The sequence below is a fragment of the Saxophila tyrrhenica genome, assembly GCF_035928015.1.
Source record: "Saxophila tyrrhenica strain CCFEE 5935 chromosome Unknown scaffold_10, whole genome shotgun sequence".
NCBI classification, from domain to species: domain Eukaryota; kingdom Fungi; phylum Ascomycota; class Dothideomycetes; order Mycosphaerellales; family Extremaceae; genus Saxophila; species Saxophila tyrrhenica.
Genome location: NW_027041742.1, coordinates 668,974 through 683,695, shown reverse-complemented (window position 1 = coordinate 683,695; position 14,722 = coordinate 668,974). Strand labels below are relative to the sequence as shown.

The 14,722-nt window shown below is 54.6% G+C and overlaps 7 protein-coding genes across 7 annotated transcripts; 5 read left to right on the top strand and 2 right to left on the bottom strand.

Annotated features, from left to right (window-relative positions):
* Nucleotides 1–220: 220 nt before the first annotated feature.
* cwf19 (Pre-mRNA-splicing factor cwf19) lies at nucleotides 221–2,392 on the top strand (the record flags this gene model as incomplete). Its single annotated transcript, XM_064804038.1, has 1 exon — nucleotides 221–2,392. One exon carries the CDS (start codon nucleotides 221–223, stop codon nucleotides 2,390–2,392), a length of 2,172 nt encoding a protein of 723 aa, XP_064657839.1.
* Nucleotides 2,393–2,677: 285 nt separating this feature from the next.
* LTR77_006797 (uncharacterized protein) lies at nucleotides 2,678–3,303 on the top strand (the record flags this gene model as incomplete). The annotated part of the gene is made up of 2 exons (XM_064804037.1): nucleotides 2,678–2,809; nucleotides 2,875–3,303. 2 exons carry the CDS (start codon nucleotides 2,678–2,680, stop codon nucleotides 3,301–3,303), a joined length of 561 nt encoding a protein of 186 aa, XP_064657838.1.
* A 311-nt stretch (nucleotides 3,304–3,614) lies between these two features.
* ESC4 (regulator of Ty1 Transposition) lies at nucleotides 3,615–6,334 on the top strand (the record flags this gene model as incomplete). Its single annotated transcript, XM_064804036.1, has 2 exons — nucleotides 3,615–3,704; nucleotides 3,767–6,334. The coding sequence occupies 2 exons, from the start codon at nucleotides 3,615–3,617 to the stop codon at nucleotides 6,332–6,334; spliced, it is 2,658 nt and encodes an 885-aa protein (XP_064657837.1).
* A 652-nt stretch (nucleotides 6,335–6,986) lies between these two features.
* Nucleotides 6,987–7,493, bottom strand: LTR77_006795 (uncharacterized protein; the record flags this gene model as incomplete). Its single annotated transcript, XM_064804035.1, has 2 exons — nucleotides 6,987–7,138; nucleotides 7,211–7,493. The coding sequence occupies 2 exons, from the start codon at nucleotides 7,491–7,493 to the stop codon at nucleotides 6,987–6,989; spliced, it is 435 nt and encodes a 144-aa protein (XP_064657836.1).
* Nucleotides 7,494–8,015: 522 nt separating this feature from the next.
* On the top strand, nucleotides 8,016–9,459 carry LTR77_006794 (uncharacterized protein; the record flags this gene model as incomplete). The annotated part of the gene is made up of 3 exons (XM_064804034.1): nucleotides 8,016–8,207; nucleotides 8,257–8,395; nucleotides 8,450–9,459. The coding sequence occupies 3 exons, from the start codon at nucleotides 8,016–8,018 to the stop codon at nucleotides 9,457–9,459; spliced, it is 1,341 nt and encodes a 446-aa protein (XP_064657835.1).
* A 703-nt stretch (nucleotides 9,460–10,162) lies between these two features.
* LTR77_006793 (uncharacterized protein) lies at nucleotides 10,163–11,170 on the bottom strand (the record flags this gene model as incomplete). Its single annotated transcript, XM_064804033.1, has 1 exon — nucleotides 10,163–11,170. One exon carries the CDS (start codon nucleotides 11,168–11,170, stop codon nucleotides 10,163–10,165), a length of 1,008 nt encoding a protein of 335 aa, XP_064657834.1.
* Nucleotides 11,171–12,774: 1,604 nt separating this feature from the next.
* On the top strand, nucleotides 12,775–14,182 carry LTR77_006792 (uncharacterized protein; the record flags this gene model as incomplete). Its single annotated transcript, XM_064804032.1, has 6 exons — nucleotides 12,775–12,965; nucleotides 13,041–13,286; nucleotides 13,342–13,639; nucleotides 13,708–13,786; nucleotides 13,836–13,915; nucleotides 13,967–14,182. 6 exons carry the CDS (start codon nucleotides 12,775–12,777, stop codon nucleotides 14,180–14,182), a joined length of 1,110 nt encoding a protein of 369 aa, XP_064657833.1.
* Between the last annotated feature and the right edge of the window lie 540 nt (nucleotides 14,183–14,722).

The window sequence follows — 14,722 nt, the reverse complement described above, 5'->3', positions numbered from 1 at the left end:
CTCTGGAACGCGGCGAGTGTTATTGTGCATCCAGTCAAGCTTGTATGCGCGCGGTGTGTAGAGCTTGTATAGGTCCGTGTGTTTCAAGAGGTTTGAAGATTCAGAAGTGACGTCGAATTCAAGAAAGCTCGGACCACTTACATGTGAAATTGTTAAAGCTCGAGCTCTTGCGATGACTTGACTCGCGATGACTTGACTCGCCGACATATAACTTCTCAATATGGGCCTCTCCGATTTCGAGCGCGAGCTTGCTGAAGAGAAGAGCGAATCTACGAAGCACAGGAGCCGGAGCGAAAAGGACGGCGGCAGAGAACGAAAGCATCGACATCATCACCGGTCACACAAGCACCGCGAGGACGACAAAGACCACGACGAGGAGCGAAGGCGTCGACATAAGCGAGACCGTGACCATGGAGAAAGTGAAGATGGTGAGCGCCGACGCTACCACAAGCGCCGGCGCAGCACCCCACCCGAGCCGAGCAAGCAGGAAGACGTGAAGGTCTTCGACAGTGATGGAGAGGACGAGTGGGTGGAGAAGGAGGCTGTGACCGCACCGCCTGAAGAGGATGTGCTTGACGAGCGAGGAAGTAATCTTCAGCAGGAAAAAGTCCAGAGAGATGCTTGGATGCAAGAGCCGAGTGGCCTGGACATTGAGTATACGCAGAGCAGGAAGCACAAAGCGCCGCAGAGCCAATTCGTTGGCGCGAAAGAGGATCATGGGTTTAAGATGCAGACGAGTGAGGTTAATCAGCATTTGAGGGATCTGGAGAAGGACTTTGACGATGAGGACGACAAGAAGGACGAGGCGGCTGCGGTGGAGAATGAGCCGGCGCAGCACGAGGTCAGCTACACGTTCGGCAATTCAGGAAGTTCCTGGCGCATGAAGAAGCTGCAGGCGATCTACCGTCAGGCGAAAGAGAGCGGGAAGAGCGTGGATGATGTTGCGCTGGAACGATATGGCGATCTTCGTGATTTCGATGATGCGCGGGAGGAGGAGCGAGAGATGGACAGGAGGAAGATGTATGGCAAAGAGTACGTGGGGCTTGAGAAACCTTCTGGCGAACTATTCCAGGAGCGCAAAATGAAGGCTGGGGTGCGGCGCGAGTCTGGCAATGAGGAGAGCAGCCGACAGGATCAAGAACTTCCTCAAGGCGAACGAGTGCCAGACACTTCGTCGCCTCCTGCAAAGACAGCACCGCTCGATTCGACTGCACTCAACAAGCTCAAAGCCCAGCTGATGAAGGCGAAGCTGCGGAAGGACCCTAATACTGCTCAACTCGAGAAGGAGTATAATCTCGCAGAAGCAGCTTCTCTGGCTAACACCAAGCAGAACGACGTAGTCGTGCTAAACAACATGGAGAATCGTGCCCTTGCCTCTGGTCGTGGTGGTGAAGTGACTTCTCGAACCGGCAAACGCGCGCAGGAGCGTGGGCTGGTGACTGAGAACGAGGACATGAGCATTGAAGACATGGTCAAGCAAGAACGTCGGAGTGCACGCGGTGCTGGAGGTGGCGGCTCAGGACGAGAGTTCGCGGAGCGTATTGCGAAGGACGGCAAATTTACCAACAACCTCGACTACATGGACGACAATGCCACCAACCTCAGCAAGAACGTCATCAAATCCGACTCGCAGCTTCGCAACACCGCCATTGAGGACTTCCAGCGCATGCAGCGCACTCTTGATAGCTGCCCTCTCTGCCACCATGAAGACAAACCGGACCCGTTGCCGACTGCACCGCTCGTGAGCCTTGCAACCCGCACGTTTCTTACGCTCCCCACGGAGCCGGAGCTCGCGAAACTCGGCGCCGTCATCGTGCCCATCCAGCACCGTCTCAATCTTCTCGAATGCGACGACGACGAATGGGAAGAAATCCGCAACTTCATGAAATCCCTCACCCGCCTCTACGACGCCCACGACCGCGGCGTCCTCTTCTACGAAAACGCCGCCCACACTTCCTCCCGCAAAGGCCACGCCGCGCTCAACGCCATCCCGCTCCCCCACCACCTCGCCGAGACCGCGCCCATGTACTTCAAGGAGGCCATCCTCGCGCAGGCAGAGCAGTGGTCACAGCATAAACCTATCATCGACACTCTCGCACTAAGCCAGAAACCCGGCTACGGACGGCAGGCTTTCCGGAAGGCGATGGTGAAGGAGATGCCGTATTTTCATGTCTTTTTCTCGGTGGATGGAGGTTTGGGGCATGTGGTGGAGGATGAGCGGAAGTGGCCGAAGGGGGATCTGTTTGCGAGGGAGGTTATTGGAGGGATGTTGGACAAGGGAGTGGAGGTTGTGAAGAAGCAGGGACGTTGGGAGAGGGGGGATAGGAGGGTGGAGGGTTTTAGGAAGACATGGGGGAAGTGGGATTGGACGAAGGTGTTGATGGAGGGGTAGGGAGTGGGTTGTTTTTACTTGGTCGAGTATTGTGGAAGGGACAGCAGGCCGGCTCTAATGCGGGTTCTGGGCAGGTGCGTGGCCATGGCATCTTGCAACACCTCCAAATTCTGTTAGAGGTGGTCAGCCACATACCGATCGACATCAGCTACCAGGAATCATTCAATCACTACAGCATCAACTATCGACATAAGATCACCACAAGATCACGAGACCGCGGTCGTTCGGCCACCACGTCATCAACCTACTGGCCCAGCACAGGCCTCAGCACCACCATCAAGCACAATGCCACCACCAACGACCGAGGAGTTCCTCGCGGTCGCCCATGCCGAGAACTTCGACATGGGTGTTGAATCGTGGCGCCGCGCTCGTCGGCACGCTGATCTGCGTTGGCTCAGCGAGGGACTAGAGCAATTGGTGAGATCCCAAAGTCCAGCTATGGATCCATGCGGAATATGTGTTGATGCACAAATCACCTGCAGGCGCAGCATCGAATCACGCAGTACATCTTGATACTGCAGTCCATTCAGTCCATTCGTCGACAACGTTTCCTCGCGCTGCGAGCAGGTGATCTGGAGGAGGCCGCCAGACTCGGTGCATTGCTGGACTTTACCCCACACGCAACTTTGGTCGAAATCTCCACTTATTTGATCGAGATCCAGTGGAGGGCGAGGCTGGCTGCGGACGTGGTGGCGGGGTTCGATGGTGAGAGACTGGCTGCTGAAAGGGAGCAAGCTGCGGCCGTTGCAAGATGGGCAAGATGGAGGGATCGCATGCTTACGCGAGTAGAGCATGAGAGGCAGAACGATCAGGCCGCTGGTGGGCAAAACCAAGCTCCTGGTGGGCAACGCAGTCTTGGGAGTCCGTTCCAACCCTCCGTCCCACGCCGGCGGCTCTCGGATGACTCGTGACCAGACCCAGGATCAGTGAGGGCCCATCGTTGTGCTTTCGAGGGGGGAGAACAGGAGAACATTCATGTAGTAATACTGCTAAGGACATTATGCCATACTGCCTCAACGCCGTGTTGTCAAAGATTGCTTTTGTAAATGTCTTTGCTTGTCGAATGTTGTTGCGTAGGTATTAAAGGCAAGATGTTTGCCTAGCGACGTCACGTGAACCGCGAAGCAGACGCGGTCGTGGGGCAATTTCAGGCGCGTCCCAAGCCAAACGGATGAGACTCGCAACAAGTCCATCTTGTCTGGAACAACAACACGCCTTCACGATGGAGGAAGACGGTCGCGGACCGTTGTTCGAAGGCGTGGCACACACCATCCTACCCAGCGACGAAATCGATTCGGATAAGACCCAGGCGGTAAGTTGCCGTGCCATGATAGACACTCTTCCACTTGCTAATTATACCACCATCACTTGTAGCTCATCGAAGCTCTCCACACCAATGGCGGCCGCTACCTGCCTGTCCGTTCTGGCGATCAGCGAATCATGAACCTTGACGACCTCACGCATATCATTTCTACGACCATCGACTTCCCGGAGTACACTGCAGCGCTCGAGCACGGTATCAGCGTGGTAAAGCCCTCATGGGTAACTGCCAGCGTACAGAAGAGGAAGCAAGCGCAGCCGCGCCAACATAGCCCAGATCCGAGCCAGTACTTTCAACATGTCGTCCTCACTTGCGCGTCACTGCCCGAAGGCGACCAGGATGCGATCATTGCGGGCGTCATCGCGCTGGGAGGGCAGTACAGCAGTCCACTAAGCAAGCTGGTCACACACATTGTTACGGAAGATATGGAACACCCAAAATGTCACATCGCGCAAGACAGAGACCTGCCGTGTAAGATCGTGTTGCCGCACTGGTTCGATGACTGCTTGAAGCTGGGCAGGTTGATCAGTGAGCGGCCATATCTGCACCCTGATCCGGAGTACCTGCGCAAAGACAATACAACCAAGGTGCGCGATTCCAATACTGGAACACTGGATGGCGCGACCGTGGCCAGTCCACCTAGTGGCACGCCGCTGTACTCCCCACCTTGCTCGCCATCAGAGTCACGAAAGAATCTCAACGCGCTGGTAAGCAGGAAGGTCAAGCTCGGAGAGGACTTGCAGCTCAGTTCTCGACTTCGCGTGACTCTGGAAGACCTCATCAACCACGCAGGCGCGTCGACAACCGACGATGTGGAAGAAGCGCATGTCTATGTCGGCAACTACCGAGATGGTGAGGACTACGTGAAAGCCTCGCGTGCTGGCCTAGAGGTTGGCAACCTGTCCTGGCTGTACCACGTCATCAACCGCAACAAATACGCATCACCGCAGGCCAAGCTGCTGCACTACCCAATCCCTCGCAATGGCCTGCCAGGGTTCGCAGACATGCGTATCAGTATCTCCAACTACACGGGCGACGCACGCATTTACCTCGAGAATCTCATCCGATACACTGGAGCAGAGTTTACGAAGACGATGAAGCAAGACAATACCCACTTGATCACCGCTCACACCAATAGTGAGAAGTGCGAAGCGGCGCAAGAATGGCAAATTAACATCGTCAACCACATTTGGCTGGAAGAGAGCTTTGCCAAATGTGCTGTCCAGCCTCTGACCAACCCCAGGTACACCCACTTCCCAGCAAGGACAAACCTGGGCGAGGTTGCCGGTCAGACAAGGTTTGACATGAAAAAGGTCGAGCAGATGTTCTTCGCGAAGCCACGAGAATCGCCACAGAAGGCTGTGCGGTCGCCAGACGCTACTGCGAAGTCGAGCAAGCCCGCATCGTCAGTTGGTGCCGTGCTTGCAGGGTCCAAGAATAACAGGACAGACATGCCATCACCCGCTCAGGTTGCCAATGACACCGGCTTCGATGAGCCTTCCACAATCAAGAAAGGCCCAGGAAGGCCTCGTAAGTCAGTCTCGACCCCTCGTTTTCGGGAGGATGAGAAGGAGAACGAGTCACCTCTGCCAAGCACCGGTCGCGCTTCCAAGATCAAGGCTAGTGAAGCAATCCACGGACACGCCGATGACATCGCACTGTTCCAGAAGGAGATGAAGCGGAAGGGTGGTGTTACGCACGGCACAGGGCGGCGGCCAAGCCAGACAGACCTCGTCTCGTCACCCATCCCGGCGCCGAAGCCACGCAAGAAACGTACGTCCGACGAAGCCACCTACGACGCAACTAAGCTGGGCAGCGATCTCAGTGATGGCGAGACTCAAGCTCAAGACCTGAACACCAAGGCCGCGAAGAAGGCTAAGCTTACCGCTCCTGCAGAACTGCCGCCGGTGCGCTACAGGATGATGGTGACTGGTGATGAGCGCTGGATGAGCAGCAAGAGGCAGGAGGACGCCGACCGTCGTTCGCTCCGTCAATTGGGCGTGCTCGTTACGATCGATCCAAGGGATGTCCAGATCCTGGTCGCACCACAGATCAAGCGGACGCGCAAATTCGTCTCTGCTCTCGCCTGCGCTCCTACAGTGGTGAACACATCCTACCTCGACCACGCCTTGAACGAGAACGGGTTGATAGAAGACCCCGAGCTCCTCCAAGACGACGAGAATGAAGAGCGCTTCGGCTTCACGCTCGCTGACGCCCTCGAGCGCGCAAAGATCAACAATCGCAAACTCTTCCACGGCTGGACCATCTACGTCACCCGCGATGTTCCTGGCGGTTTCGACACGTACAAAGACATCGTCGAGCTGAACGGCGGCAGCGCGGTAGTCTACGGTGGCCGGAAAGGTCTTGAGCTCGCGAAGCGCGCACAAGACGACTCTGACGCTGGACCGGAAGTAAAGCACCAAGGCGGCAAGGAGGAATTTGGATGCGTGTATCTGGTCGCTGGTGAGTCGGCAGCGGAAAAGCATCTGTCGAAGCTTTTCAGAGAGTTGGCGGCGAACCAGGGACTGGAGGCGAGGGTGGTGAAGCATGACTGGTTGTTGAATACGGCGATGAGTCAGGAGGTGGTTTGGGATGAGGAGAGGTATGCTCTGAAAGATTGAATGTGTGGCATGAAGGAAAGACGGACTGCTTGGTGAGGTTCATGAGTATGCGGTTTGATGTCACTTTAGCATGGCGCTGGTTGGTATGTTTGGCTTTGCTACACGTAATGATCGATATCTTCAATGACATTGGTTTCACAAAGCCTCTTAGTCCGCTCATCCCGCTGCATCACAACTCTGCATGCTATAACTCCATCGCGTCGCTCTTCGTTGTGCCGGACAAGGGCCGGCAACGTCGACTCGCGGGCCCCTGCCTCTGCAGTTCCAACAACAATGTCTATCTTCACCTCTTTTCCATCCCAATAGATCAGTGCCACGAGAAATGCCCCAGAAGGTACTGCCTAGATGGCTCAGCTATTTCGTCCTTCATCTCGATCACTCCGGCCTCACGGAAGCGGTCGCAATGAGCTTCATGTTTTCTATGTTGTTCGCTGCTTTGCGGAAGTACGCCATCCTTGTCCAGTACTCCTCGCCGACCTCTCTCTTGAGGTTCTCAGGCTGGAGACCCCGAAATGGGGAGACCTTATAGGCCGGTCTGCACAATCTCGAGAAATGCCTCCAGTCGATGCTCATTGTTGACATGGCCACCGCCAAGGTCAATGTCGCAACCGTCTTGGGTGTCATCCAGAGATTTCCGCTTGGTGTCGACGTACTAATCGACAAGCTGGATGGGGTAGATCGTACGGGCTCGATGGGAAGTTCCGTACACCACGATCTTGCTGTTGGCACGGAGGGCTTCCCTGAGAACCGCGTTCCTCCAGAAGTCGCTGAACTCTCCTCCGTTGTTCAAGAGGGTGTTGGCAGCTGACGAGGTGGTTTATGCGACTCGAAATGACTAAGAGGAGTTCCTCTTTCAGAAGAACTTGACACCCTCACCCTCCGCCTGCCCAAACACCTGTGCCTTCCCACGCTTCACCAAAACACCCAAGACCTTCCTAAGCATACCCTCTTCCATTCCTCTCCACTCCCTCTTGCCTTCTCCCTCCCGAATCTCATACACCGTCAACACGCTGTTCCTTTGCCCCGTATCCTCTACCCATCCGTAGATCGCATCTGCCCACTCCGCTGGCGTGCGCCACCACACGTAGCAACTCTCACTCTGCACTGCCCCTTTCGTAGTGAGCCATTCAATTCTTCCGCCGTTCTCAGGCTTTGACATGTGATCCAGGACTGCGCGGATGTCGGATGGTTTTAAGCTGCGGGTTGAGGATGGATTTGTGAAGAGAGATGCCGGTGGCGTGGAGAGTGAGAGCTTGTAGATGTGGTGGTGAAAGCAGTAGGATGTGATGAGCGAGGTCCATAGATCGAGTTGGCGTGTCCGGGTTTGGTGATTGGGTTGAAGGGTGTAGAATGGAGGGAAGGTTGTGTATGGCGGTAGTTGGAATGTTGAGTCGGAAGATTGTTGGGATGGTGGAGAGGAGACGGACGGGGCGTAGAGAGTCGAGCCTGCGATGGAGGACGCCATTGTGTGGTGTGCTTGTGTTTCGAGATGGAGAGGTGAAGTCGGACGATATTTGATCGGCTTCGATGGATATTGATTGAAGCTGAGTCAGAATTGATGGCCGTCCTACAGCTCTCAGCTTCGCTATACGAACCTCGGCCGCACCTCTCGATGTAGACGGCATGCTTGAGATGATATAATATTGATCTAAGACAAAAGCACAATCGACTCATCTCAATCATGACGGCCTACTTCAACGTCCAGGAGCACCGCATCCCGACGACTCACATTCGCGAGTATCCACGGGCTCTGGCTGATGATCAGGATGATGTTCTCCAACTAGCTGTCAAGCAGTACACGCCGAAAGAGAGTAAAGGTATCTCGCAGCAAGCTGTGACTTGCATAGGAGCGCATGCCAACGGCTTCCCTAAAGTGCTACCACCCGTCTTACGATAACAGAGCACTTGCTAATATTCCCCAGGAGTTGTACGAGCCATTGTGGGATGAGCTATACTCGCGGCTCAGAGAGACGAACATATACATCAGCAGTATATGGATCGCTGATGTAGCACACCAGGGTACTTCTGGTGTGCTGAACGAAGAGAAACTGGGCAATGACCGTAGGTGCTATCTTGACCCGTCACCAACCTGCATCAAAACTGAATGTCTCGCAGCATCATGGGCCGATCATCCCAGAGATCTGTTCTTGATGATCAACCATTTTCGCAAGCACATGCAGCGACCATTGATCGGCATCGGGCACTCGATGGGTGGTTGCAACCTGGTCAACTTGTCTCTGATGCACCCTCGCCTTTTCACTACCCTCATCCTGATAGATCCGGTCATTCAGCGCTTGCCGTCTGCGGAGGGCAACCTGGGTCCCGCCAGTGCCTCAATACGAAGACGAGAGGTTTGGCCGAGCCGAGCAGCCGCAGCTGAGAAGCTGAGATCATCGCCCTTCTACCAGAAATGGGACTCGAGAGTGCTGGATAGATGGATCCAGTACGGACTTCGGGATACGCCGACTTATATACATCCTAACGCAGCATCTTCCCGGACAGCAACACCGATCATCAGCGCGGATCCGATTGCATCCACGATTGAAAGCGACAGGGAGGTCACGCTCACGACAACGAAGCACCAAGAAGTGATGACCTTTCTACGGCCAAACCTCCCAACGAAGGACTACCCACACCCTGAGAAGGACCCCAATCCCCTCACCCACCCGGACATTGACCCCTCAGCATCACCCAACTCACCATTCTACAATCCGGTACCCATCGCCACATTCCACAAACTCCCCTTCGTCAGACCAAGCGTCTTCTACATTTTCGGCGATCCAGCAGCGGGTGCCTTCTTGTCAGCTCCCGTTATGAAAGCGGACAAGCTCGCGCACACCGGCACAGGTGTCGGAGGCTCGGGCGGGGTGAAGAAACTTCGAGTCAGTTCGGTCACGTTTGATGGAGTGGGCCATTTGATCCCCATGGAGATTGTTGGGAGGACGGCGGATGCGTGTACGAATTGGCTTGTACCTGAGCTGCAGCGGTGGCGGAATAACGAGGAGAGGGCGAGGAAGGAGTGGGCTGCTGTGCCGAAGAGGCAGAAGGCTATGTTGAGTGAGGAGTATGTTAAAGCGATGACTGGTGACCTAAAAGGGAAGGCGGGAGGAAGGTCAAGGCTGTGAAATCTTGGATGGTTTTATACAATGCCACAGACGCTCTCGGCTGCGGCGTGGAGTCTAGGCAGTTCGGTGCTATCTTCCTGACTTGCTGCACAAGCATACTCCGTAACTCGGTGCGTGTGGCCTGCGCGGGGGCTGGGATCCTTGTAGCACGCCGGGGATTTGGTGACTCGTGCTGCAGCGCTTCAAGTGAGAGTCTTATAGTTGTGTGAGAAGGTTCTAGCGTTCATTCTTGAGCCGCTGCCGAAAGATGCTGCCAGTGGTTCTGAGCGAGCGGTTGAGTATACGAGCTGGCTCGAGCTGGCTTAGATCGTCACCGTGGTCGTAGAGCTGGAAGCTGAGATCACAAATCCTGGCATTTGGCACGCATTGGAAGCCTTGCATGCTGCGCCAGTAACCGGCAGTTGCTGGATCGTAGAAGCTGGTGCCGGTTCCGAGGGACGATTCTCGCCGACAAGAGCTCCGGAGTTGCCATTGTCACCAGCGTTGCAGCAGCATGTGCTTCCTTTGCCTATGGGCTGCCATTCAAGGTCGCCCCAGCTGCAGAGTGAGCGCCGTCGTACCACGATGATGGTTGAGCCGCACGCTACTGCCCTCGAGCGCACTTCTTCATGACTTAGATGTGAACAAGCAGCGTTTGCTTGTGACGCCGACATCTACGGACCCACGGCGAAAGCATGCTGATGACTGTGCTTACTGTGGCAATTCAGTTGAAATGCTGGTCGCTCCCAGCCAGTGGATAATAGCCGCCTCCAAACTCCAAGCTGGCTTCGCTGAACGAGTCTTCTCTGACAAGCTGCCAAGGACTTAACCACCCGCTCTCGTATATCTTGATCTCGACAGTGGCTTGAAAACTTTGGTTCAAGTAATTCTCCCGGTGGCCGTCGTCGAATGGTGGGCTGAGTGGGAAGAATGTGCCTTTCGGTGCAACAGCCTTCACCACGATCTTCTGCCGGAAGCTCTGAATGCTGAGCTCGAACGCTCTGTTCTCCCAGTCGGTGGTATACGACATGAAAGGGCTGAGACCAGCGATACGTGTAGCGAATGGTGGTCGAAAGTCGAAGTTTAGATCTTTGCTACGGTAGCCAAGTAGGAATGCTTCCATGCCCAGGATCTGACCACCCGCACAGCAGAAGCCTCTGCCCCCATCCCGGCATTGGACCCACATGTGCGCAGAAGGAAAGGAGAATGCATAGTTCTTCTCCTCGTGTACAATGGCTTCGCCAGACACATCTTCTGGTGGAAGCTTGTAGTCGCGTATCTGCAGATCAAATTTGCATTGAGAGCCCAGCGATTGTACGTGCCAGTGTAACGGCAGCGGCAAGTACACCAAGGGTCCTTCGGGCGTGTTCGCGGTGTCAGACCAAGGAACCCTGGAGGTCGTGGTGGCGTGGAGCGAGAAAAGCTCATGATCGAGTTGGAACTCAGTCGTCGAGTCTTCGAGCCATTTCACGTGTCCTATGCCTGGTGCATCAAGGATGAAGGCGTCACCCTTGGGTCCAAGCCGCCGCATGTCCAGGGTTTCAGGGAACAGCTCTTTGTGGTAGATCTTCGAAGCATCTTGAGGTACATAGACGCATGAGATCTCATTGGGTCTCTTGTTCACCCCTCTGACTTCGGAGATGATGATGAGCAAGTGAGCCCCTGACGGCAGCTTGAATTTGTTGTAGTATCCTTCAAAGACAGCTTTCGGGTGAGGTGCGTGGTGCTCCATGGTAACTGGGCGTTTCGCTTGCTCGGATAGAATGTACTGCCAGACCGAGCTGCTAGGATACTGGTTGTCAGTTGGCAGTCAATGTGCAGTGACACAGTCATGCCTTTTGAAAATTCCGTTGGTGTCGTGGCTTCCAGGCTCTGAACCATGATGCTTGCATTCACCCAGCACGGGCCATACGTTCCACCAGCTTTCCAGGCACTGATTGCTTTCTAAGAACACCCATCATGTCGGCTACAAATGTCTGTGAATACCATGGCGCATTGGTTCATCGTGCAGATTTTTGCAGCCATCCTCACTCACAAAGCGGCACACGGTATGCAGGAACCTGGCCGCTTACTCAAGACCCAACACGAACCCCTCGCTGCACACGGTTTTATGGCATGGCACAAAGAGGGCTTATTAATACCGGATGATCTGACATCGAATATCGGGCGCAGGCCTGGGATTGAAGAGTATTGACAGAGCAGGCAGCAGAGGTATACGTTATTACGCAGTCGGTGCGTTTTCTTGCACTCCTCCAGGCTCGACACATGCCGCCGCTTTCTCTGGTCCCGTGCGTCCATCTTCTGAGCGGAGAACAAGTACGGAGATAATTATGAGCATGGCACCCCCACGGGGCCACTCCGCAGGCCAAGGTCACGGCGCGTGTCCTGAGCCTCATCAACGCGCTTGCCCATTGGACTGAAACCGCCGACGTACCTTGGCTGATGACAGTGGTCTCGAAAGCTCCTTGGATCAGCGGCGTTGTCTTGCACGGCCATGGGATTACTGCTCCAGAGCGGAGCACCGAGGGAAATCATAAGTATACATCTTGCTTTCCTATACATCTCTTCTTGTAGCTTCATTCTCGCATGCAAGATACTTCTGTCATCACAGTGCCAGTCGGAACCACTGAGCCTTGGAGAAGATGCGGTCCTGCTACGGTCGAGGTGCTCCACTGAGGGCTGCGGTGTACGCTGCGTGTTTATCAGCGTTCGTATTCTTCGGTTATGACCAGGGCGTGCTATCAGGCCTGTTGGAGAACGAATATTTCCAGCGACAGTTCGGCAATCCGGTGAGCAATACTTGAAGTTGCAGTTCACAGTTTGTCACGCTCCGCCAACGGCGGATCAGAGGCCAGCGGTCATAGGCATCACAGTTGCCAGCTACTGTAAGTATACCTTACTCTGTCCCAAGCGATCAGTACAGCCTGGCTGATTTGGACTGCTCTCGTTAGGTCTCGGCTCATTGATCGGCTGCGTGATCAACTTCTTCATTGGCGACATCGTTGGTCGCCGGCGTATGATATGGCTTGCAATGGGTTTGATCATAGTCGGCGCTACCCTACAGACATCGGCATTTTCTCTTGCGCACTTGATAAGTGGTCGCATCATCACAGGATTCGGGACCGGCATCGATAGGTATGGCATCCATGAGACTATGGAGGAATCTACTGACCTTTGCTTCTCCCTGCAGCTCCACCGTCCCTATGTACCAAAGCGAGCTGTCCAGGAAGGAGTGGCGAGGGAGGATCGTCTCTTGGGAGATCTGGTTCATTGGTAGACGCGAGATCCAGATCCAGACACATTTTTGCACTTGCTGACCTTGAGCCAGGCGTCGGGATGTCACCGCCTGTCCGTGTAGCCCTCTCTGCGCCGGACGATCAAATGCTGACTTTCATTGCAGACTGGATCGACTATGGGTTCTCATACGTTCAGAGCGATGTGTCCTGGCGCACTCCAATCGGTCTGCAGCTGATCTTCGCCATCACCGTCACGTTCATTGTCTGGGGCCTGCTAGAGTCTCCACGTTGGTCAGTGCTTCGAATTCGCTGTCTGTGTTGTCTCTGAGAGCCTCTCCGAAGCTAACATTCCGTCCGGCATCGCAGGCTCTACAAGCGTGGAAGGAAAGAAGAGACAATTGAGGTCCTTTGCGCCGTTCATGACCTACCACCGGACGACGAATACATTGTCTCCGAGATGGAAGCAATTCGGGTGGCAGTCGAGCTCGAACAGGCCGAAGGCTCACAAAAGGTCATGGCGGTCTTCAAGAACGATAACTTGCAGACTGGAAGACGAGTCTTGCTTGCATGGTTTGGTCTTTTCATGAATCAGATGCCTGGGATCAACTTGGTGTCAGTGCTGTCCTCCCCTTGGCGAAGAGCACGCTGACGGAACAATCTAATGCAGCGTCTACTACATGCCAACAGTCCTCGTTTCCAACGTCGACGTCGAACCAAATACGGCGCTTTTGATTGCTGGATTCGTGCAGCTCATGTTCGTTGTAGGCAACACTCTTCCCGCATTAGCCCTGGACCGCATGGGACGCAAATGGACAATGATTTGGGGTTGCGCTGCGCTATGCATTTGCATGATGATGATCGCAATCCTGCTCTCCTTCGGTGGAGAGAGCACTTCTTCGGCATCGATTGCTTTCTTCTTCTTGTACATGCTGATCTTTGAAGGGACAATCAATGTCGTGCCTTGGGTGAGTGGAGCCACAGTCACATAAGCCCATTCTCTGGCGATCCGTCGCTGACTCTGACTTCGCGCCAGGTCTATGGACCGGAGATCTTGCCATTGGAAGCAAGGACAAGAGGCACATCCATTTCTGTATCCGCACATTGGTTGTGGAGTGAGACTTGCGGAACAATTGTCGAATGACAAGTGCTAACGGGGCATAGATTTCTTCATCGTGATGATTTCGCCAGTCCTCATTGACGGCATTGGCTGGCAAACCTATCTGATCTTCATGTGCTTGCTGGTGAGTGACTGTAATCCAACGACGCGATGACTTCTGCTAATGCATCAACAGGCCTCGTTCTGCCCGATCATCTACTTCTATTACCCGGAAACGTCGAACCTTGGTCTTGAGGAGATCGATCAGATCTTCCTGCCCGAGTCGATGGGCGGGCTCAACGGCAACGCAAGGATTCGCTTTACCCCCGAAATGGCCGCCCTTAGACATCACTCCGTTGTCGAGAAAGATGGCGAGGGAGTGCAAGGCGCCAAGACCGTCGAAAAGGTCTAAATACGCCACCTCGAGAACAATACATGCGGGAAGACGATAAGCAACTGTGCACAGCAACGACTACTCTACTACGGTCTACAGCTCTTAACTTTCGCTACAAGTCGTGGGTACTGATAAATCAGCATTTTGCAAAATGCAGCTGCAAGTCGAAGACGACTCGCGGCCTTGAAGTCTTACTCTACGTCGCTCTTCTGACCATACACTGTTCACGCTTGCTTTAAGAACTCGAGGACTCAAAAGGTTTCGTGTCGTTTCGATCGACCCTTCGCCTAAGCACTAACACACCCCACGTGTCTGCGATCCCCGGGCATTGTTATGCATCTAAACCCATACCACCAATGGGGATGCCTCATACATGTTATCTCCGCAGCGCATGACGGCTGTTTGACCGCGAAGTCAGCTTCTGCGAACTGCTCCCTTGTCTACAGGCGCTGCTAGTACGATGCATCGACCCTTGGCGTGAGGAGATTGCACCAAGGTGAAGGCACAAGAGTGAAGACACCATGCCACGGCAAGGCGCCGTTGCCTTCGCCCTCGCCC